General features: G+C 41.1%; 1 protein-coding gene across 2 annotated transcripts in view; it reads left to right on the top strand.

The window, feature by feature from the left end:
* Window positions 1-21,619, top strand: part of POC1B (POC1 centriolar protein B) — a 137,129-nt gene extending 115,510 nt beyond the window's left edge. The window contains exon 12 of one of the 2 annotated variants that reach the window (XR_013993928.1): window positions 21,484-21,520. Coding sequence is in view for 1 of the 2 variants with exons in the window: in XM_081058219.1 (XP_080914345.1) it covers window positions 21,484-21,537 (54 nt within the window). In the remaining variant the exon portion in view is untranslated. Of the gene's footprint in view, window positions 1-21,483 lie in introns of both variants that reach the window. The other variant, XM_081058219.1, reaches the window with a different exon arrangement.
* Window positions 21,620-22,538: the final 919 nt, after the last annotated feature.

Here is a 22,538-nt window from a genome sequence, read left to right as displayed (position 1 = left end):
ATATGTGATGGGCTGTGTTCCCCTCGCTCAGTGTGTCATATCAAAAGGAACATAATGTCAATCTCTCCCACTATTGCCATGTTTCTTTCTATCTCTGGTCAAAGTCAGGCACATGTATTTAAAATCATAAACGTGAGGTAAAGTGCCACTGTTTCAGGTATGAGAGCTGCTTTTGCTCCAGCCCTGCACAAAAAGATGAAAAAAGAATACAGGATGGAAAGGAAAGCTCAAGCAATGTATTACTGAGGGCAACCAGATTTCCCCAGTTTAATAATTTCCAGGGTTATGAATGAGAAGAAAAGCATGGTTCTTCTTTTTCTCCCTTCTAACAGAAAAGGGAGTATAATGGTTAACGTATTCAGGAAATATCAAGTTTGCTGTTAAACAGATTATAAAACATGTTTATGCAATATCAAACCGTAAAATGATTGTAGGTCGTGTCTCTGTGGCTTGCTCCGTCACCCATGTGCATGAATCAATTTTCACCTCCAAAGTGATCCAATGGAATCCAAACATTAATAGTGCAGACTTTGCCAATGGATCAGAGAAATGCCAACTTAGGGCTGGAAATTCAAGTTCTGGAGCAGCCGTTTCAAAGGTCAGTGGCAGTTTGTGGAAAGAAGGCAAATGGTCTTTTAAAGACTAGTCAGAATCCCCTGGGTCACGGGGTGGGTGGGTGGATGGGGAGAGATTCCCGAATCCCTACATGCAGGGGCTTGGGGCAACAATCATATGGAAAGAGGATTGTCTTAAAGCTATGTCCCAGGCAGCACTTTTTTAAAAAAAAATCTTATTGGGGAATATTGGGGAACAGTGTGTTTCTCCAGGGCCCATTAGCTCCAAGTCATTGTCCTTCAATCTAGTTGTGGAGGGCGCAGCTCAGCTCCAAGTCCAATTGCCATTTTCAGTCTGTAGTTGCAGGGGGCACAGCCCACCATCCCATGTGGGAATTGAAATGGCAACCTTGTTGTTAAGAGCTCGCGCTCTAACCCACTGAGCCATCCGGCTGCCCCTCTGTCAGCTCAGCAGCAGCTCGTTGTCTTCATTCTAGTTGTGGAGGATGCAGCTCACTGGTCCACGTGGGAATCGAACCACCAACCCTGTTGTTCAGCGCTCACGCTGTAACCAACTGAGCCATCTGGCTGCCCCCAGGCAGCACATTTTAAAACTTAAATTATATGCATCAGATCAATAAAAGTAGTGAAATCCTCTAAATATGCTTTTACACCCATCTAATATACTACTGAGACAATGTCTATTATACCTATCAAAGCATATGCTTATTTTTATTTGTAGCAAAGGGCCTAAACCAGTCTGGCCAACAGATGATTACGAGGTTCTTCCTAGTAAATTTTGGTTGTTTCTTCTAACAGGCTAGTGGGTGTTATTTGATCCAAACCAATTAGTGTGTCACAATCCAAGCAAGTTGCAGTACAAATCTGCCAAACATATGCACACATTTTAGCAAGCGAGCAGGCACTGCTTTAGATGCTCCCTCTCCCCCACTATGTACGTCCACTGGCATCTTACGGGAAAGGTGTAGTCTGAAGTGGACTTGCTGGCATACTCGCAGCACGACTGTGTAGGTGACACTTTAGTTGGGTCAGGGAAGAGCATCCTCCAATGAGTGGAGGGACCCAGGGCTAAGAGACCCCAGACCCAAGTGAGCGTGGGCCACTGGGCTTGCCCACACAAGGTCAATGGCTCCTGTCTCTCTCGCCCCTGGTGACACACAGTTTTACCATACACATTGTTTCTCACATTTTTGGGCTAATAACTGCCCTTGAGTGTTGATTCATGTCAGTGTACTCCACATGCTAAGCAACCAACTATAATTTGTATTATTTAGATTCAGACACTTCATGTACTAATTAATCACCCCTCGTGTTGTTGACTAGAGTTACTGCTGACACACGCAAACTGCCTATACTAAAATATTTTAAAATAAATGATCACTGAGATAGTTTTAGTTGGGCTGATTTTGGTGGTAATGGTGTGGCTGGTGGAGATTTTAGGTAGGGATATAGCCACACTGTAGTGTTACAATGGTTTGCTTTAAATTTAAGAAAATTCAGGGGAGACTGAGGCAGCACAGAAAGCAGGCTGCAGGACGACTTGAGAATCACAATAAAAACCTAAAGGTGCCACACAGCATAGACACACTGAGCAGGTGCTTGTGTTGTTTTCTCATTACAAATTTCTCATTCTGCTCGTTATAAGAAAACTCAGAAAACATAGTCAGAAAAAAGAATTGGCAACCTATAATTCACTTTGGCAAGGATTACCAATTTTAAACATGTAGATACATATAGATAGATACAGAGAGAGATATACAAATAAATACATTTTTCTGCAAACATGGGAACTTTCTTTTTCTTCTAAATACATGGTCAATAGCTTTCGGTATCAGTGTACACATTTGAAAGGCTGCACTGATTAATAAATTGGTTAAATGTAACCAATTGGCATTTGTGAAGCTCTGAGATTGTTTTTAACTTCTTACTCTTACAAACAGTCTTACCAGAGAACATCCTGGCAAAATTCCTTAATCTTTCCTTAAGAAAAATTCCCGGAAGTGGTGCTGCCAAGTGAAAGTTCATGTATATTTGTTTTCTTTTTTTCCTTGTCTCTTTGTCCTTAAGTAATACCTGTTCATCTCTTTAATAGTTCCCAGTAATCATATCACATTTTCTTAGCTGACTCATTCTTCTACTCTTTCCGACTCCTCCCTCTCAGCTGCTGGGATTGTTCCCTATTTCATGAGAAAACGTGCTGCCAGAGGATCATTTCCCTGGTCCCTATCACCACTTCCACCCACTCCCTCCCCAATAACTGTGCCCATAAGCCCTGCCTTCCCTTCTCTTCCAGTCGAACTGGTCTCCCTCTGGACACTAGATCCCAGCCCCTCTTGCCTATCCAGGGACACTGCACTAGCAAATCCCTTTTCTTCTTCCTGCATCATCAATTTTTTCTCTTTCTTGTGCATACAAACAAATCTTACTTTTCCCAACTTTAAAACCAAATAAACAGCAGCCTTCTCTTGGCCTGGATTCCGCTTCCAACTACAGATCTATTTCTCTTCCCTTTGCAGCAGTACTCCTGAAAGAGTTGTCTTCATTCATTGTTTCCAATTGTTTCCATTCTTTCTTAAACCCACTCCAAGCAGGCTTTCATGTGCACCTCCCACCAAAACCGTTCATGTCCAGTGATGACCAGTGATGACCTCCAAGTTGCTATAGCCAGTGGACAACTTTCAGTCTCATCTCACCCAACCAATCAGCAGCAGTTGAAACAGATCATCAATCCCTCTTCCTTGAAACAAATTTTTTTCACTAGGCTACGGAGCCTCATGAGCTCATGGTTCATTTCTTCCTTCTCAGCATCTCTTGCTGGCTCCTCCTCTTCTCCATGCCCTGAACTCTTGAGTGCCCAGGAAGCAGGGTTTGGACATCTCTTCACTGTTGAAACTCTGGTGATCTCATCTAGTCCCTTGGCCTTAATATTATAGAGATGTTGGCAAACTTCCGGATGTAACTCTCCAGCCCCAGGATCCTTCTCCCACCTGCCCCTGAACTCCAGATCCAACCGCTCCTTGACATTGCAAAACTGAACCCCTGGTCCTCCCCCATTCCTAACCTGCTCCTCCTACGGATGTCCTTATTTCAGTCAATGGCAACTCCACGTAGAACCTTGGAGCTTCCCTTGACCTCTCTTCATCTCTCGCACCACCCATCCAAATCTTGAACAAATCCTGTTGCCCACCCTTTCAGAATATTTCTGGTACCATACAACTGTCACCATCACTCTGGTCTGAACCACCAGAGCATTGTGCCGAGATGATTGAAATAGCCTCACGACTGGTCTTCTTGCGCCTGTCCTTGCTCCTGTGGAGACGATTCCCAATGCAGCCAGAGTGATACCATTGAAGACTGTGCCAAATAATATAAATCTTCTACTCAAAATCAGACAGTGGCTTTCCATCTCAGAGCAACAGCGAAGTTCTTGTAAAGATCTCCGAGTTTCACATAACCTGTCCCCTTGCCTTTCTAATCTCAGATCCTGTTACTCCCCCTTCATTTGCTCTGTCCTCTACCCCAGGACCTTTACACATGTTCTTCATTCTTTCTCTACTAACACCTGAAAGGCTTACTCTTTTACCTCCTTTCAGTTTTTGCTTAAAAAACACCTTTCTCAGAGGCCTTTTTTGACACTTATTTACAAGTCATCCCTTCTTTACACCCTGCATTCCTGATATCCTTCTCCCCTTTGTTTCCTCCATTTCACCACACATTTTATTTATATTCTTTGTTGCCCAGATCCTCACATTAAAATCTAAGTGCCTTGAGGTTTACTGCTGTATCTTCTGCACCTGGAACGACTCCTAGGGACTCAATGAAAGTTTATTGTGTGAATACATTTTTTTAAAAAAAAATTAGAAAAAAGGGGAGAATTAAAAAAAATCATTCACATATAAGAAATGGAATATTATTCAGCCATGAGAATGAAGGAAATCCTGTCATTCGTGATGACATGGATGGAACTTGAGGGCAGTATGCTGAGTGACATATGTCAGACAGAGAAAGACAAACACTGTATGACATCACTTATATGTGGTATCTAAAAAAGCTGATAGAAAAGGGAGTACATTATGGGTCCTAAGGGTTGGATGGGGGTGGGGGGTAAGTGGGGAGATGTTGGTCAAAGAGGACAAACTTCTATAAGTCCATAGATTCTGGGGATCTCAGGTACAGCATAGTAATGATAGTTAATAATATTGTATTATATACTTGAAAGTTGCTCAGAGTGTAAATCTTAAATGTTTTCACCACAAAAAAGAAACAGTAATTATGTGATGGAGGTGTTAGTTCAAGCTATGGTGGTAATCATTTTTCAATATACAAGTATATCAAATCAACACATTGTACATCTAAAACCTACGCAATGTTATATGTCAATCATCTCAATAAAGCTGGAAAAATTTACCCATAACCATACTATCCAGAGAACCATCATTTACATGTGTATAATTCCACATTCTTTTTCCTATATTCATATATGTTTTTGGTAGGGTCAGTCTAGACATAGTTTTAAAATATGCTTTAAAAAAATTTTTTTAAGTGATCAGTGATTATAAGTTTTGCTTTTTGAAAAAAAAAATAACAAAAAACTTTTATTTATGTTAAGTGTGTTTCTCCAGGACCCATCAGCTCCAAGTCAAGTAGTTGTTTCAATCTAGTTGTGGAGGGTGCAGCTCACAGTGGCCCATGTGGGGATCGAACCAGCAAACTTGTTGTTAAGAGCACCGCGTTCTAACCAACTGAGCCAACTGGTTGCCCCCAAACCTGCTTTAAAATTTTTGATATGCATATAATTTAGTTTTTGAACATATACCCCCCACAAAGCCTTTCAGAAATACCAAGTTATATCTTGCCGGGAGTGTGTGAGAGTCCAATTTGTATTTTCTCCTCCAAACTTGGTCTTATCAGATTTGTTTTGCATATAATGCAACCAGTATAATAAGTTTGACTGTGATATTGAACTTTTTCTTGGTTTTACTTTCAGAGTCTTCCCAGATTCCCTTGTCACCTTAATCACTTGTCACTACACACACACACACACACACACACACACACACACACACCTCTTTCTTCCCTAATAATTGTAGAGATTCAAGAGAATGAAAATTGCTCCTCAAAAAAATATTGAATACTCTTGCTGGAGGAAATTTCCAGAATTTGAGAAGCCAGATTGTTAAAACTGAGAGGGCCTAATAGTTTGGATTAGGGTGCGTGAATTAGCCAAATGTGGAGACAAACTATTATTTCCTAGCGGATATTTAGACAACTGTCATAAACTGTTGCTTTCCTGTATAGTCAACTGGTTGTAAATTCTGACTCCAGGGGGTGCCACTTACACAGACTACGATGCAGAGTGGTCCCTGGATTTGTGCAATATGGCCGACCCCAGAACGATCTGATTGGATTATAATTAATTCAGTTTTAAGGAATCGTTTCTAAGATATTTTCTTTCTCTGGCTCTGCCCTTCCCCCTCACTATCTATTGAGCATTTGTCTAAAGAACTCAGACTTTCTGTCATGAGAGTCAAACTTTAGAAATTATCCTTTTAGACCCTCTCTCTGGTGGACAAAGAAAGGAATGCAAGCCATTTGGTCCAGTAAAATGAGCAGACATGTCTGTTGAGTTTGCTAACTGAACTCTAGAGGGGGAGTTTGGAAGGAAAGCAAACAGCCAAGCTCTGAAACCCATTTGTGGTGGGCCAACCAGCACCTGGTATGTGCCCGTGCAGTCCAGTCCCTCTCCAGGCCCTGATGCCTTACCTGCTTCAGATTTCCTGTACCTCACCCCCTACACTTCAGCCCCCTGATGTCTGTGATGGGCCTTATGCATTTGAATCAAACCTTTTCCAATCGCTATAAGAGCTTTTCAAACAGTTTTCGGATCAGGGAATCCCTTTCTACCAAAGTGGGAATACAATAAAATCTTACACAAAATGCTACTGAGCAAAACAGATGAAGGCAGAACTGCTCTAGCTGAAAAGGTCCTACCCCTCCCCGATGGGGCTCTTTAGCACCCATAGGCCTCCTGGAAGTGAAATCTGAAAACTGCTCACCTCTGCTGACACTCACACAGAGGCCCTCCTTTTCTTCCCATCCCCAAAGGACCTCGGTCAGACATCCCTGGGGACTATGGTGAGGCATCTGCCTAAGGGGCAAACTTTGAGAAGGGAGCACCAACAGAAACTCAGTAATCAAGATTAAGAGTATTTTAATGTAATATTTTAAACAATCAAAATGAATGTAAAAAATCCAGGGTGAACAAAATATCCATATGTTAAATAAAGACAGGATTGACAATAGTGCCTTACTGAGCCTTAGTGGAGCCTGAGCCGAAAGGAAATATCAGTCCTACAGATACCTCTGTACCTTGATTACTGAGTCCTTGGTGTCCCTTTAAATTTTGAATTCCAAAGGAATGCCTCACTCTCCTTGCCTGGTTCCCTTCGTGCCTTTTACATCCGTTATTCCACATTGTCCTAGCACTGAAGATGTCTCTGTCTGTCTTAGACTATACAATCCCTGAGTATCAGGACCGTGTCATGCTCATCTTTGTATCTCCAACATATTAAAGAATGTAGTAAGCATTTAATGAACATTTTTTGAATTAAACGAATTGGACTAGAAACCATTGCCCTTGGGTTTTTCCATCTGGCTCAACCTCTAACTAGCCTTGTGATCTTGGGCAAATCATAACTTCTCTGGTTTCAGCTTATTCATCTGTAAAATGAAAGACCTGGTAATCTTGAATGACCTTCTGTAGCTGTCTACAGATGTCATGTAGCTACAGAAGTCCAAGCCTCCCCAAACATTCCCCGCCTGATAGTTGATGGTATCAGTAAGGCAGCTGCAAGGGGGCTGGTGTTTTGCAACTGGTTTCAGTAAAGCTCTGGCATTCTCTGTGACATGCCCTCTTGGCCGGATCATTGCTTTGATCTTATTTTCCTGAGATTGTACTTAAAAAGCTAGAGGGTAATTTCTCTAGTAAGGCTGTCCTGGTTGGGAAAAACAGGCATTGTCCTCTAGTTAGTTCAACTTTTGTTAATAAATCCTTTTCTCCTTCTAGTTCCATTTCTGTTGGCCTGTTATCTTTAAAGGTGGGGAAAAGCCATAGAAGAATTGAAAAGCATTTTATACATCCCCACCATCCCTTGTATGTGATCGAGAAGGAGGAAAAGTCAGACAACAGTGAAATAGTTCATTGCTGGTGTAGAAATTCGTATCCACTGAGTACCTACTGTCCACCTACTATGTGTAGCCCAATATGGGAAGTACATCAGACAAGATCCTGGTCCTCAGAGGGTTTTCAGACCCTTCCAGGAGAGAAAATATGAACAAAGTACCTCAAGTTGATTACGTAATCAACTTCCAAGATGATAGGAACAATAGGCGTCAGACTAGTGGGAGAAAAGGAGGAAATTAATCCTGTTTAGGTGACTACTCTGTGGAGACTTGAAAATCTTATCTGGTGTATTCTTTACGACTATTCTTTTGAATTAGCCATTAGTATCTCTAATATATGGAGACTGAGGCTTGGAGTGAATGCCAATCAGGAGGTATTATTTGCTTTCGCACAATGTTCATGTACAAGTTCTTCCACTGCGTTTGAACTGGATTCCTTGACCTGGGTTCTGTGAAGTTTAACCAGATTAGGAAATACTGCATACCTTTCTTCTCCCTTGGTGACGCAGGCCTTAGGTTTGGAAGTGGCTTTTATCTAACCATCTCATCCATGGAGCGTTTACCTATTGGGATATCACCAGGTTTGGAAGCTCTAGTTGGGGAATTTAAAACAGACCATTAGTTTCCTTGTCATGCTAAATATGATCTAGATCCTGTTACAAAGCTTTCTGTGGATTATTTGGTACTTGCAAAAGCTCTGGGTTCAGTGACCAAAATTGCCCACCTGGCTCCATGATCCAGGATTTTTCTTTCTTCCTTCCAGAGGCAAGCTAGATCCCGCTCTTTCCATTAAGGAGGGCTCAGGTGGAAAGTTGCCTCTTGTCATTCTAAAGCCCTAACCTTGAAATGACAGATTTGAAGCAGCAGAGCCTGTAAAACTCGTTTGGTGCTTCTCTCTCTCTCTCTCTCTCTCTCTCTCTCTCTCTCTCTCTCTCTCTCTCTCTCTTTTCGAATGAATTTACCCTGTTGTTGATGTTCTACCTTTCCTCCCTCCTCCACCTCTGACCCCAGGCGGTGGGAGAAGGGGTTGGGATTTAATCATCCATGAAGGATGGCAATTTGGCAGCCTTGGAATGTGGAGGTCTGTTTACCTAGGGGCCAACCATGAGGCCAGAAACAATGCACACAAGTCCTTGTCCCCTGCCTCAACCACTGCCCGAGGTACTCAGCAAAGGTCTCACAGGTTCCTAAGACCCTGGCCTGTTTGCCCACTAAGTATTTCTACATTTAAATAAAATCAGATGAATCCAGGGTGCCGCATTTGCCACTTTTGAGGTAGCAAACACATCAATAAAAAAGGGGCTTTCAAGGCCTTAATTTTTTTAAAAATGGTTATTTTCTGTTTCTGTAGAATGATTAGAACTTCAATTCCATATTTTCTCAGTGGCCTTTTTTATTAGCCAATGAAATCTTAATAGAAATGTTGGTGCAGAGCTTTTCTAATATAAACCATCATCCCAAAGGCTAAGAATAGTGTTTGATGGGGTCCGTGGAGTTTCTGAGGACGTGGTTTGGATATGTCCACCATTTAGGCAGCATATTTGCTTCGAGTCAAAGCCATGTGTGTCTTCCTGGGTCTCAGATTGCAACTGAGAGTGTGGTGCATCTTTCCATGACCATGCAGAGTCTTGTTAGCACTGCTGGACAGAGTGCCCAGGAGATGGCCAGGAAGTTGGCAGTATCTTCCGGTTGGTGGAACACATCTTTGGAAAACATTAGGGACTGTAACAGACCCACAGAGAAGAAGGCAAAATAAGTAGAAAACATGGTTCCCTGGAAGAGCTTATAATTCAATTGTAGGAAAAGAACCCGAATTCAGAGAACTTCTCATTGGCAAGTGGAGCCTCACTAATGCACCAAGCACAGTGTGGCACACGGGCCCATAGTGTCTGTTCCCGGTCTCCACCACCAACTGCACAGGCCATCGGTGCCTTCCCCGCCATCGTTTACCTGCCCAGCTTCTGCTCATCGCAGAAGGCTCCTCTCTGGCATCAGCTTTTCCAGGAAGCCTTTGACTCCCTAAAGGATGAATGTTTTTGTGATTCCTTCCCCGTGCCTATCTCAACCATTGCTCTTATCACATTTTACGAGACTGTTTTGTGTGTGTGTGTGGACTGTGACCTCCAGGAAGGCAGTGACTGGGATTTACTCATCAGGCAGCCCAAGGACCAAGCCCAATACCAAGCACAAGTAAATACCCAGTAATAGGTAGGGAGCAACTCAACAGACAGATAACTGCTAGGGATTTCCAAAGACGAGGAAGCACTACAGGGTAATCAGGGAAAACTTCTCAGAGGAATGCTGAGTCCAGTTTGAAAGCAATAATTGGGTTGGGAGGAATAAGCTTGGGCATATCATTTATGGGAAATGTCAGTAGCTGCACTCATGGAACATTGCATGGGGCATGGATAACAACAGGAGAAGGAGGACAGGTGGGGAACTGGAAAGCACTTTGTATTCCGGCTGTGATGGGCAGGCCGTGGAATTCTTTCCGCTACTGTAGGTGAGAGGGTGAGCCAATGCCAGCAGTATTCTGATCGAATTTGCACCAGAGATTCTATATCCGGCTTATTTAAATTCCACTGTGCTTTTACTGTAATGCAGCATTTCCTCTATTTCCTGTCTGAAATCCTTATGCATATTTCAGTGGTGGCTGTGGGTTATTTCCATGCACCACAGTGAAACTGTCCCCACAGAGGTCCAAGCCAATTCAAATTTTTCCTTAAGGCTGCAAGTTATCTTCAAGCAACTTTAATCTCCCATTTATTATGACTTGAGCATCAATTGTTATGTATTCGTGTAATGAAAAGGCCTGACTCGAGTCCTGCCATCACAACAGCATCAGGAAGAGGAAATGGGCAAGGTTGTTAACCAGAACATGCTGTACCTTTTTAAACATTAACCACTGTTCAGGTCTGCAGACTTGGCTGCTACAAGCAATGATGGGAATCAGGAATGACAAGTACAAAATCCTACCTGTGGAAAATTTTAGAGTTCCCATATCTGCCTCGATCCACCGAAGTTTTACATCCTATTGTATTGTACTGTTATATCATATCATATTAAATATAATTTTTAAAGAAATAAAAGTACAACAGAGCTCTGTCTGACCCACATCTCATTCAGAAGAGCAAAATCGTTCTGTCTGACAGCATTTAAGCTAGGATGATACTATGCCATTAGAACATCGCTATGGAAGGAGTTTTTGTTCCACCAGGAACTGTTTCAGCAATTAGAAGGAACTTGATCATCTTTTGCTCTTTGCTGTGGCATAGCCAGAGCCTATGTGGGTTATCACTGGTTTTTATAATTCAGGGAGCACTTTTTATTGCTCTCTTTGATTTTATTTGTGTTTCTATAAATGTGAATCATGAAAACAAACAGTGAAATGAGTCTATCCAGAATGCGATAGCTGTAGTCATTATCGCCATTGTCATTTGGTTATTGAGTGCTTATGATGTGCCAAGTAGAGTGCAGATGATTTTTATACATTAGCTCATAGAACCTGGCACTTCCTCCTATTGTTGTACTTTTCAAGGCAAATTAAAATAAGTTGCATAAGCATGTGTCTCCTCCATATCCTGTCTCCTGAGTGCAGGGCCTTTTGGTATCCCAGCACCCTACACATATCAGACATTCAGTAAACGTCTGTTATATAAATATACACAACTTGAAGGAACAAAATCATACCATTTCCAAGTTCTATAAAAAATTATTATGGTAGTACTACTTTGATACTGTGGTATGTCTAATAACAAAATCTGGAAACAAACTAAATCCCACCTACCCTAATATATCTCTGATATTAGCGTATCCTTAGAAATAAAGATTTTTGAAAAGACACCTTGTAACCTTGAGAAAAAGTGTGGCAGTGTCAGGTAAAATTGTCTTGATACTACATTGTGTTTACAGTTTGGTTGCAACCATGTTAAGGAAGGAAGATTATTCATAGAGATGGAAAATTACCTGACAAAAAAAATGTGCCAAAGTTCTGATAGTAATTAAGGTAGAATAATGATGGATGCTTTTTTTTCTTTTCCACATTTTTATTAAACTTTTATATTAAAAATACAAACATGATTTTAAAAGAAATCAACGAAGACAGCATTACCATTGGTTAATGGCATAATGGGTGATATTTATTTATTTAGTGGGTCCTCACTGTCAAAAATCTTCATCATAAACATGTACAACTTTCTGATTAAAAAGTTTTCTAAAATAATATGGCAAAATAATGGCAGTAAAGTCATTAAAATCTATATCTTCCCACCGCCACCCCCCAATGGTTCGAAAGACCCCCATTTGTATCAAACATATAAACATCTCTGTGGAATTCCTCGAAATCATATTTGGTTTAAATGATGGCTTGCTTGACCAGAATGTAACTGTCACATTCTAATGCAGACTGTGACTAATAATAACAATACTAAAAGTTGGGTTGTTTGACTTTAGTGCTGATTTGATTTACAGAGAGGCAGAAGTTTTCTTATGTCAGCTAGATGTGAACTGTAGAATCCAGCAGGTCACACCGGACACACTTGATACATTAAATGTAGCAGAGACACATTTACTGTGAAGGCTCTGCCATTCAGAAATATCAATGGCCTGTGTGTTGGGAAAGCTTTCCTTTCTGACTCCCCTATCAGGGTTTCACATCGGAGCTTTTTTCAGCCTTTCCACTTTCAGATTGTCTCTGTATTGAGGGTTCTCTTCTTGTTCACCCTACCTGGCCTTTCTTCTCCTTCTTCCTTATCCCCACCACTCTTAGTCTTCCTAGGTGCCTTGCTTCTTAATTATTGGTTCCCACAATTCTACCGAAGATACAGCGGCATCTTTTGTGAGGCATCCTGTCAGCAGAGGGTCCCTGTCTTTCTGTAAACAACCTTCTATAGTGTCTACTTCGCACAGCTCCTGGGTTCAATTAACCTTTATTGTCCAGCAAGAGAATTGCCCGGACAATTTCTGGTGGGATAAAATTGGACTTTTCTATTCAAGAACAACAAAATAATAATAAATGTATACACTAAAAGAGCATTAAGTGCTTTTGATTCTGCACAAATTAGAAGAGGTTATTTGCACAGCTCAGCATTAATGAGCAATGAATTAGCAGAATTCCTGATCCTATTGGAAATGTGAATGTCATGAGCACAGAGAGAACCGTTTGTGAGAGGGGCTGAGCTGTCCGGAAGGTGCCTTTCCCCACTGTCCTAGTTCTGTGAGAAACGAAGGAAAGGGGGAGGGCAAAGAATATCGGTTCTGCACCTACTATATTCCAGATAGTGGACAAGGGGCTCTCACAACTTCCAAGTGTTAATAGTTAATCCTCCCCGTGATCCTGCAAAGCAGGATTATGCTCAGCCTTGTTGATCCTGAGGAAAAACCTGACGATCAGAGATTAGGGCATAGCCTGACCCGTGCCATAGAGCCCGGAAGTGGCAAAGTTGGAAGTGAACACTTGAACTCAGGACTTTATGAGTCCAAAGTCTGTCATGTTCTCATTATAGCACTTGTAGAACTTGGTTAAACAGATGGCAGAAATGTCTCAGGTTATTAAAGACCAAAAAGCAAGCTACAGGTCGTCTCTTTGAAGCTGACTCCAGTCTCTTGTTGCCATGGAGTCCGGGACTCACTCCCACACTGACTGTGTCACATGGACCTGAGATGAGCAGTCTCATCATCCTTGATGGACTCTGGGAAGTCGTGATCTTAGGAATCAAGATTTACAACCACAGCCCCAATCCTAATCTGTGTCATTTGAGTAGGGGCCGACCCAATGAGTAGAAAGGACTCAAAAACCAGTGGAGCCATTCTCCATCCCTAGCCAACTGCATTTTTTAAAAATTCTATCACTATAAAACCATTGCTTAGGACCTGCTTTCCCCCCCTCTCCAAAACATCCTGTTGAAATGTGTAGACTCTTTAAAAGGTTAAGACATGAAACTTCTTTATTTCCCAGCATCCTGGCAGGAGGTGGTTGGGCGAGACGCATAGACCAATGCTTGAGTGAAGAACCACAAGTAGATGACTTTAAACCCATCATAAATGGAAGCCTAAAATGAAGCCAAATGATTGGTTTTGCAGAACCAGGAACCACACTAACTTTGAACATTTATTTTTTAATAAACATTTAATTTTAGAATAGGTTTAGATTTATAGAAAAGGTGTGAAGATAGTAAGAGTGTTCCCATATGTCCAATACCCAGTTTCCCCTATTGGTAATCTTACATCAGCATGGCACATATGTTACAACTAAGAAAGAATAAATGATATGTTATTATTCACTAAAGCCCATACTTTATTCAGATTTTCTTAGTTTTTGCCTCATGTCCTTTCCTATGCCAGGAGCTCATCCAGAATATCATATTTTAGTAGTCATGTCTCTTTAGGCGCCTCTAGATTGTGACAATTTCTCATATTTTCCTTGTTTTTGATGACCTTGACAGTTTGAGGAATACTGGTCAGGTAATTTATAGAACGCTTTTCAATTTGGGCTTATCTGATGTTTTTCTCGTGTTCTAACAGGGATTATGTGTTTTGGGGAGGACAACAACAGAGGTTAACTGCCCTTCTCATTGCATAATATCAAGGGTATGTGACATATCGCTATTGACTTAACATTTATCTTTAAAGACAATAAATCACATGGTAAGTCAGTCTGAGCCAGAACTGGATCTGTATGTTGTCTAAAATAATTGAACTGGCACAAAATCAGACTGCCGAACTCTCTTGAAACAAACGAATGTTTCATTCAGTCCAAGTCCCTGGTTATAAGGCTTATGCAAGCTCCTTTTGCAGAAAACATTTGGAGTTCCTAAGAAAAAAATGGCTGTCTTAAATATAGAATGTAGTTAGGATGCTAGTATGAGGAATGTTACTGAACTGAGAGCAAGCGAGTGAGTAAGCACTGTCATTAGAGAATACCAGCTGTGGAACCCCTGCCTGTCTAACCTGCAGGTCTACAGTTCCCGGAAGACAATATCGGCAATGAACCAGACTTTCACATTTCCTGCCTACCCTGAATTGATAACATTTCCCAACTGCTGAACTGCTCCCAGGAGTCTGTACCATTACCTTGTAGGGAAAGCGCTGGCAGAATCACTTTTCATTTGTGTTACATAAGAACATCATCTTCATTTCAATGATTTAACCCTGATTAAATTTAGCTGTCAGCCTTTAAAGTTCTCTGAAAATTTTTCAAACTCAGAAAGGGAAGAGGCATGCCAGCAGGTTCTCTGCAATCTCTCCCCTCCTACCTTCTTCGTGCAAGCTCCTTTCCAAGCAGCTCGGTGAGGCCCCCCCCTTCCCCCCCCCCCCAGTCATTCAGAGAGCAATCCTTGGCCAGGGTTGGGGGTGCCGGCGGGAATGGCTGCTCCCACTTGGCAGCCCTGCTGGGTTAATGTGTGTGGGGGGTTGCGGGGGTGTCCCTTCCCTGCCTGACACTTTTGCATCATTCTAGTTTAAATTGCTTCCTTTAGTTTCTTCCTTCTCAGGTAAATGCAGTCTGTGGTTTTAGATTTTTTATTTCTTGCTTTTTTCTTTCTTGCTTTTTCAATCTTTACTTTCTTGCCAACCCATCTTGTATTTTTCCTCTTCCTGTTTTGTCCCTTCCATCCCCAGCCCTCATGCTTTCACAAAACATCCAGGGTTAAACACTGACTGACACTGCAAGGGCTGTTTTCCCTACTGAGTGTCTTCCTGTGCTCTCCACTGACTTCCTGTCATTGGGGTCAAGGCAGGAGGCGGGACCAAGAATGGGGTGCAGATGCTCAGTCTTCTTCCCTGGAGAGAGAGAGCTGAATCAGGCCCCTGGGAGGGTGAGGGGTGGCATATACAGTTCCTGAACTGAACTCCTCCCACCCCCTTTTTATTTGTTCTTTTAACAACCCCAAAGGTTTCACTGCTGCAAATTGCATGTTGAAGTTTTCTTCATCTTGTGTTTACTACGTGCTCACCATGCGGAAAACTAAAAACTACAGAATGACGTAAAAAGCGGTCATAGGAATCCTTGAAGTGGGTTACGGCTACTACAGCTAGCACTGCCTTCCACTTGATCTGTATCCTGAAAGGATGTGTAGGGAGCCGTTTTGTAATCAGGTTCATATACTTCAGGCTTCATTGATCATCAGGACAGATTTCAGATGTTATGCAATCCCCAACTGCTTTGATCTTCTCCTCTGTCCTTGTCAGTATACTCAGCTGAATAAATAACATTAGTCCAAGCAGAGCTTCCTAGACAAATGGTAAAAAAAAAAAAACTGATAAAGTCCTCCATCTTCCAGGAGCACAGGTGCTACAGATCAATGGGGCTAATCTTGTGGAAACAACTATTAATATGCCTTTTTATAAGACAAAAAGCTTTTGTGTTTAGAGGTTCCTACTGGGGAGGTAAAATGAATTTTTTGGGGAGCTAAAAATGTTTCCTTTAGAGCTAATGGATTGTTAACATTCAGCAAGGTTTATGAGCTCTTAAAAGAAAAAGAGAAGAAAAACAGCCAAAACAATAAAAGCAATAAAACCTGCAGCCTCACCATCAGCTTATTACAAGTTAACTTTCTGCTTATGAGTTTTTCAAAAATGACTCCCCTGAAAGCTTGAGATAAATACACTGTTATGAAAGAGATAATCATTCTCCAGGTTTGCTGTTATCAGAAGAGACCCAGGTGGAATTGGAGACTCCTACTGGAATATGGCTAGTTTACAATTGTTCAGAAATGTTTCTAATAACTGAATAGAAAGCCTCATAGTTGATTTCTTGAGTATAAGTCTGTCAAGATTCCATTTTACATGGTATGGATATTCTCACCTCAAATTCTCAAAAGACATTCCTCTGTAAACTTACAGGCAAATACCCAAAGAGGCATTCTAGCTTTTCTCCAGTTGGGAGAGACAATGTAGAACAAAGTCTCATTTCTGTTGGTGAAGACATATTGTGTGACTTTAAACAGATCCTTAAAGTCACACAATATGCTCCCTCTTGCCTAAAATAGGGTGTGAACTAAGATCTAACTCCTAAAACCTGTGCTCCTAATTACAACAGTGATCCAAAAAGAGGGTTCTGTAGTCAGATAGCCCTGGTTTCAAACACTGGCTCCACCCCTATGTATTGTCGGGCAAAACCATTAACCTTTTGGGACTTCAATTTCCTCATGGAATGGTTATAATAGCTCCTACCCACTTCCGATCAATATGGCGGAGTAGGTAAACGCTTCTTCCCATAACCACTTCCAAATGACATCTAAATTATAGAACAACCACCCTTGAGAATGACCTGAGGTCTAGCTGAACAGAACTCCTAAAACTGAGGATATAAAGAAGAAGCCACATGGAGACTGGTAGGAGGGGTGGAGATGTAAAATGGCTGGCACATATATACAATAATACTCGGCCATAAAAAAAGAATGAAATCTTACCATTTGTGACATGGATGGACCTAGAGTGCAGTATGCTAAGTGAAATAAGTCAGACAGAGAAAAGCAAATACCACATGATTTGACTTATATATGAAATCTAAAAAAAATAAATAAATGAACAAACAGAAACAGACTCATAGATACAGAGAACAAACTGATGGTTGCCAGATGGGAGGGAGTTGAGGGGATGGGTGAAAAAGATGAAAGGATTAAGAAGTACAAAGTGGCAGTTACAAAATAGTCATGGGATATAAAGTACAGTATAGGGAATATAGTCAATAATATTGTGATAGCTATTTGTAGTGTCACATGGGTACTAGACTTATCAGGGGGATCAATTTAAATGTCTAACTGCTATGCTGTACACTTGGAACTAATACAATATTGAAGGTCAACTGTAATTGAAAAATCAACAAAATTAAGAAAAAAAGAAGCAAACAATATACACTTTGATAAACTATAATTAATATAAATCAAAGAACAAGAACCCAGAATCACAATAGTTCATAACCAATACCTTATAAATTCTGTAGTTCTAAAATATCCAACTAAATAATAAATTCTTATAACCCTCAAAAAAAAATTGCACCTACCTAAAAGGTGGGATAAAGTTCAAATGAGATAATTATATGATACACTTAGCATAAGGCCTAATTTATAACAGGTGTTAGATAAATGCTACCTTTCATGAGTAGAGGTTGTATTATTATAATTAATGGTTTATCTGTATGTATTTTTCATCCTGTTCTCACTGAATTGATCAGTTTGCACGGGGATGGATGGACGAGGCATGGGTCATGGAGAACTGAGACTCTTATTGTTAGAAATTCAGAGGGTGCTGTTATTAATATGGCATCGGTATTCTTGCTTTTAGTGTTTTTGATATAAAACAATAATTAGGCATGCTGTGTCCTCTCTGGATTGCTTCCTATGACCATCCCTGCCAGGAAAGGAAATGCCCCACTGGAAGTCTTGTTTTCCTGAATGATCTCTGAGCCAGGGAGGGAAAATGTTTTAAAAATAACCATTTTGGACAAATGATGGCAGCAAATTACAGGGGTATTCAGTTTCTAAGAGTGTGTGTGTGTGTGTGTGTGTGTGTGTGTGTGTGTGAGTGTGTGTGTAAATGTTCTGTATCCCCATCAAAATATTAAGGCCCATGTCAATCAAACCCACAGCAGTGGGATACTTTGTGATCGATGAAAAAGTTGGTGACGAGACAGTTGGAAAGGGAGATGTGAAGACCATGGTGCTAACCCGGAAAGGGGAAAGCCTGGCTTCCAGTGTCATGCAAGCTGGCTGAAAACAATTGGGAAAGTCGTGTGAGCCTCCGTTTTCTCATCGATGAAATCAGATTAACTCTTGTTCAGTCCTTCTCACAGGACCAAATGAGATCTGGTGGGAAAACAGCTCTGCAAAGTCACAGAGCATTCCACAAATGCAAGAGACTCGTTACAAGACTCCAAGTGAGAAAAACAAATACTGAAAAAAGTCATTGAAAGTAAAAGCTTACCTGAAAGATTGTCCTTCTTTGGATTTATTTGAAGCCAGCAATTTTCTGTTTTGATTTTCCTTATGTGAAGTGTTTGTCTAGCTAATTGTACTTTACACACACAACCATTTCCATCTGGAGAGGAAGGATACCCGCTTCCCCTTCTCCTGTTGGTTAGAACCGGGGACTACCTGTGGGCCAAGCAGGTCTGAAATTGAGTTTGTTTCTGTCTCCCTCCATTGGAACTGAAGCTCTTCAAAGGCAAGTACCTTGCCTGCCTGGTTTGCCAGTACCTGATACAGGATATAGTGCCTGGCTCTTCACAGATACTCAACAAATGTTTGTCGATGAAGAATGCACTGAAGTTCTTCCCCATTGTGATGTGGGAGTGGCACCCGCAGCAAAAACAAACAATAAAAGAACAAGAAATTTCAATAGGTTGAGGTGAATGGTAAATGTTTAAGGAATTATGCACCCCTTTCCCTGACTCCCTCTGGCTCCCTAAAATCCATGAAGACAAAGGCTGGTTATTGCTGATGTAGGATGCTTTCAAACCAAAGCTGAAAATAGCTTCACAAGAATGTGACATCTTAGGGATACAGAATGCCATGAATAGGAGACGGTGCTTATAGGAAAGTAAAATACAGTCTGATGCTTTTTCAGTTGCTGTCGTGCAGAAACCGTGGTTCCAGCTGACTTTATAATTGCTGCCTAAATGAGGGAATGAGGATTTTCTGGGAAATGTAGGCTCCTAACAGAGCTGTGGTTTGAAAAGGTTCCCACGCAGTGATTTTTAAAATGCCGATTGACCTAACTGCAGTGGCTACTTTTCCATCCTAATCTGTTATGTAATTATTGTTTCAACTTGGGCCTCTTATAAGACAGACTTAAACTTATCCACCTAGACCAGCACCACTGACCTTTTTCTAGAATTTGTGGCGCTCATTCAGATCGCATTGGTAGAATTAGAGAATCTGGTGATTTCAACCAAACTAACCCCAGGAACATTAACTCAGGGTCGCCTTTGCCTTCCCAGGCTTGCAGGGGATGCCATACAGCCAACATCTGGGATTTGAATGGTTTAAGAAAGATTGAGTGTGGTGCCTTGGTAAATGGTTGACCCCAAGTGACTCTCCTCACTTTCCAAATTTTGACCTTTACATTGCATATTGCAGCCCATAGCATCTGAAAAGCTATTTTAGTCCAAATTCTCTGATGGAAATAACAGAAGCAAAGTCCAAATATCTCGAGCAAACAAATAAATGTATTGAAAAGATACAGAGGTGCTTACAGAACAGAAGGAGAAGCTGAGCATCTGCTTTATAAAAGTATAAGAGAAACTCTAGGAATGAAGGTGTTAGGAATAACTCAGTTTCCTTAGGCCATGACTACCAGAGTAAATGATTTAGGACCATTTCCAGTTCTTGTGTCATTTCTATCAACATCAAAATTCCAGGTCAAGAGCATCTGATAGACCTAGCTTCAATCAGGTATCCAACCTCGCGAAGGCCAGGATAGGGTAAGGTACCATGATTGATAGTCATTCCTCCTATAGAGGAAAAGTCATTTTCCAAAAAAGAATGAAGACTCTCTCTCCACAGCTGTTATGGCACCATGGCTTGCCTTTGGCAGGGGAAAAAGTGGGGCAGTTCTTAAGGCGGAGGCGTGGAGGTGGGTTATACTGTTTTCAGTTCACCATCTTTCAGTTCTCTCCCAGAGCTTCCCTCTCCTGCAAGCCACGAATTAACACATCAGGCATTCCCACACCGGGATAGCACATGCTCCTCCTCAGGAACAATCTGGGATGTGTGAGCCGTTGAGAATTTTGGAGAAAGGGCAAAGTGGGTAAAAGGAGTGCCACTGCAGACAGGGAGGGGTGGGTATTATGTACTCCTTTTGAGTTGCTCAGTTACGTTGTTTCAGTTCTCTTTAGGTCAACACATTTTTTTTTCATTTGAGAGAAACTTACATTTCTACTGCAGTATCTTGAATTTTCTACCTGTGATATACTTTTTTTTTTCAACTTTTATTTATTATAAGTGTGTTTTTCCAGAATCCATCAGTTCCAAGTCAAGTAGTTGTTTCAATCTAGTTGTGGTGGGTGCAGCTCACTGGCTCATGTGGGGATGGAGAACCTGTAACCCTCGCTCTAACCAACTGAGCTAAATGGCCCCCCTACCTGTGATATTTTTAAATGTGAAGAGAAAATGAAGATACAGTAATAGCCAACAATGTTCTCTTTAATTCCTTTTCCTAGGACTGACCTCTCTAAAGTTTTTTTATTGTATAATTTATAACATGGGTAATGAATTTAAAATATTCTTTCATTGATGAGAACAACAACAACAAAAATGAGAGTGCCAGAGAAGAGGAGAAAAATTATTGGGCAGAAAGCTCTTCCCAGCACCCTTGAGGCAACTTGCTCATTTGAGTGCTTGCTGACTCTCCAATCTTTGATCTGTTTTGCCCCAGGGTGTCCATATAAGTTACCTCCTAGGCAATACAAGCTAGAGACCCATAGTGCGCCCAGGATTTCAGCCCAGTGAATCCTAGAGTGGAACAAAGCACAACACACACTAGAGAAGAAATCCCCCTTCCAATTCAGTGTTATGCCAGTGTAGGTTCCAGTTTGGGAAATAACTAATTCTGTTGCTGTTTTAGAACTACATATGTGTTGTTGCTACCTTAAACCTATTTCTTACATTTAAAAATAATTGGGGGGGGTATGTTTTATGTAGTTCAGTCAAAAGTTAACAATTGATTTTGATTTGTGTTGAAGCAAATCGGTATGTTCATTCTGCTTTTTTTCTCTCTTCCCTTTCAGTTCAAATTACCTACTCTAGTACTGCAAATTTCCCTCATGCCTTTATCACTATAAGCCACAAAAGCAGAATGGAACTCATGTTCATTGGCCACCTGTCACATGACAAGCATTGTTCAAATGTCTTTGCATATATCATTTCATTTACATTTATAGCATCTTCAGTGAACATATGTAGAACCCGAGTCCCAGAGGCGTTGAAAAAAAGTATCCAGAGTCACAAAGCTAGTCATTGGTGGGTTCATAATGGAACCTATATTGGATTTCAAAGCACATTCTTTTCATTTTATTATGTCAAATAAGATAGTTAGATATCAGCTTATCAAGAACAAGTAAGCATCCCAGGAACAAATGTCGTTAGGAGTTCCCAAAGGCCAAAACGGTGTGAGAAGAAATGGATGAATGGAAGCAGAAAGAATCTTGTATCTGAGCTATAGTCTCTTAGTTCTCTCCCTTTCCCTTTTCCTTCAGGAGTACCCAGAGGGTGAGTAGACTAAGTATTACTGAGTTCAGCGTTGAACAATTTTAGGTCAGGAAGAAGGATCACTGAAGGCTGGGGCTGGGGTCCGCAAAGTCATTCTGAAAGCGTGTAGACTACACAAAACAAAGCTTTCATTTCAGTGAAGTTTGATTCACTCTTTCATACAATAAACACTTACTGGATGTGTGTATGAGTGTTTATGAGAGGCTAGGCATACAAAGATGAATAAGACATGGTTCTTCCGTCAAGAACATCAGTGTCTACTGGGGAAGAGAGATGAGGTAAGAAGCTATTGGAGTGCAGCGGCATGCTGTCTATCATCCGCTATACTTGGATTCCCCTTCTATAATCAACATATTGTAGGCACACACTGAGTTTTCACCATTCATTATCCACTTCACTTCGATTTCCTTTTAAATGATTACCTCTCCCCCACTGGAAAGTCTGGGAAGACTGTTAAATCTAAGTGTCCTCAACCCTCTGCTTCCCAGCAAACAGCCCCCGGACCCAAGCTGGAACCATGTTCACTCCCTGTATTTGGAATCTTGAAAAGAGGATTGAAAGATAGAAAAAAATT

This window comes from Rhinolophus hipposideros, assembly GCF_964194185.1.
Source record: "Rhinolophus hipposideros genome assembly, chromosome: 9".
NCBI classification, from domain to species: Eukaryota; Metazoa; Chordata; class Mammalia; order Chiroptera; family Rhinolophidae; genus Rhinolophus; species Rhinolophus hipposideros.
The sequence above is the reverse complement of the archived record's forward strand: the minus strand, read 5'-3'. Positions and strand labels throughout refer to the sequence as shown.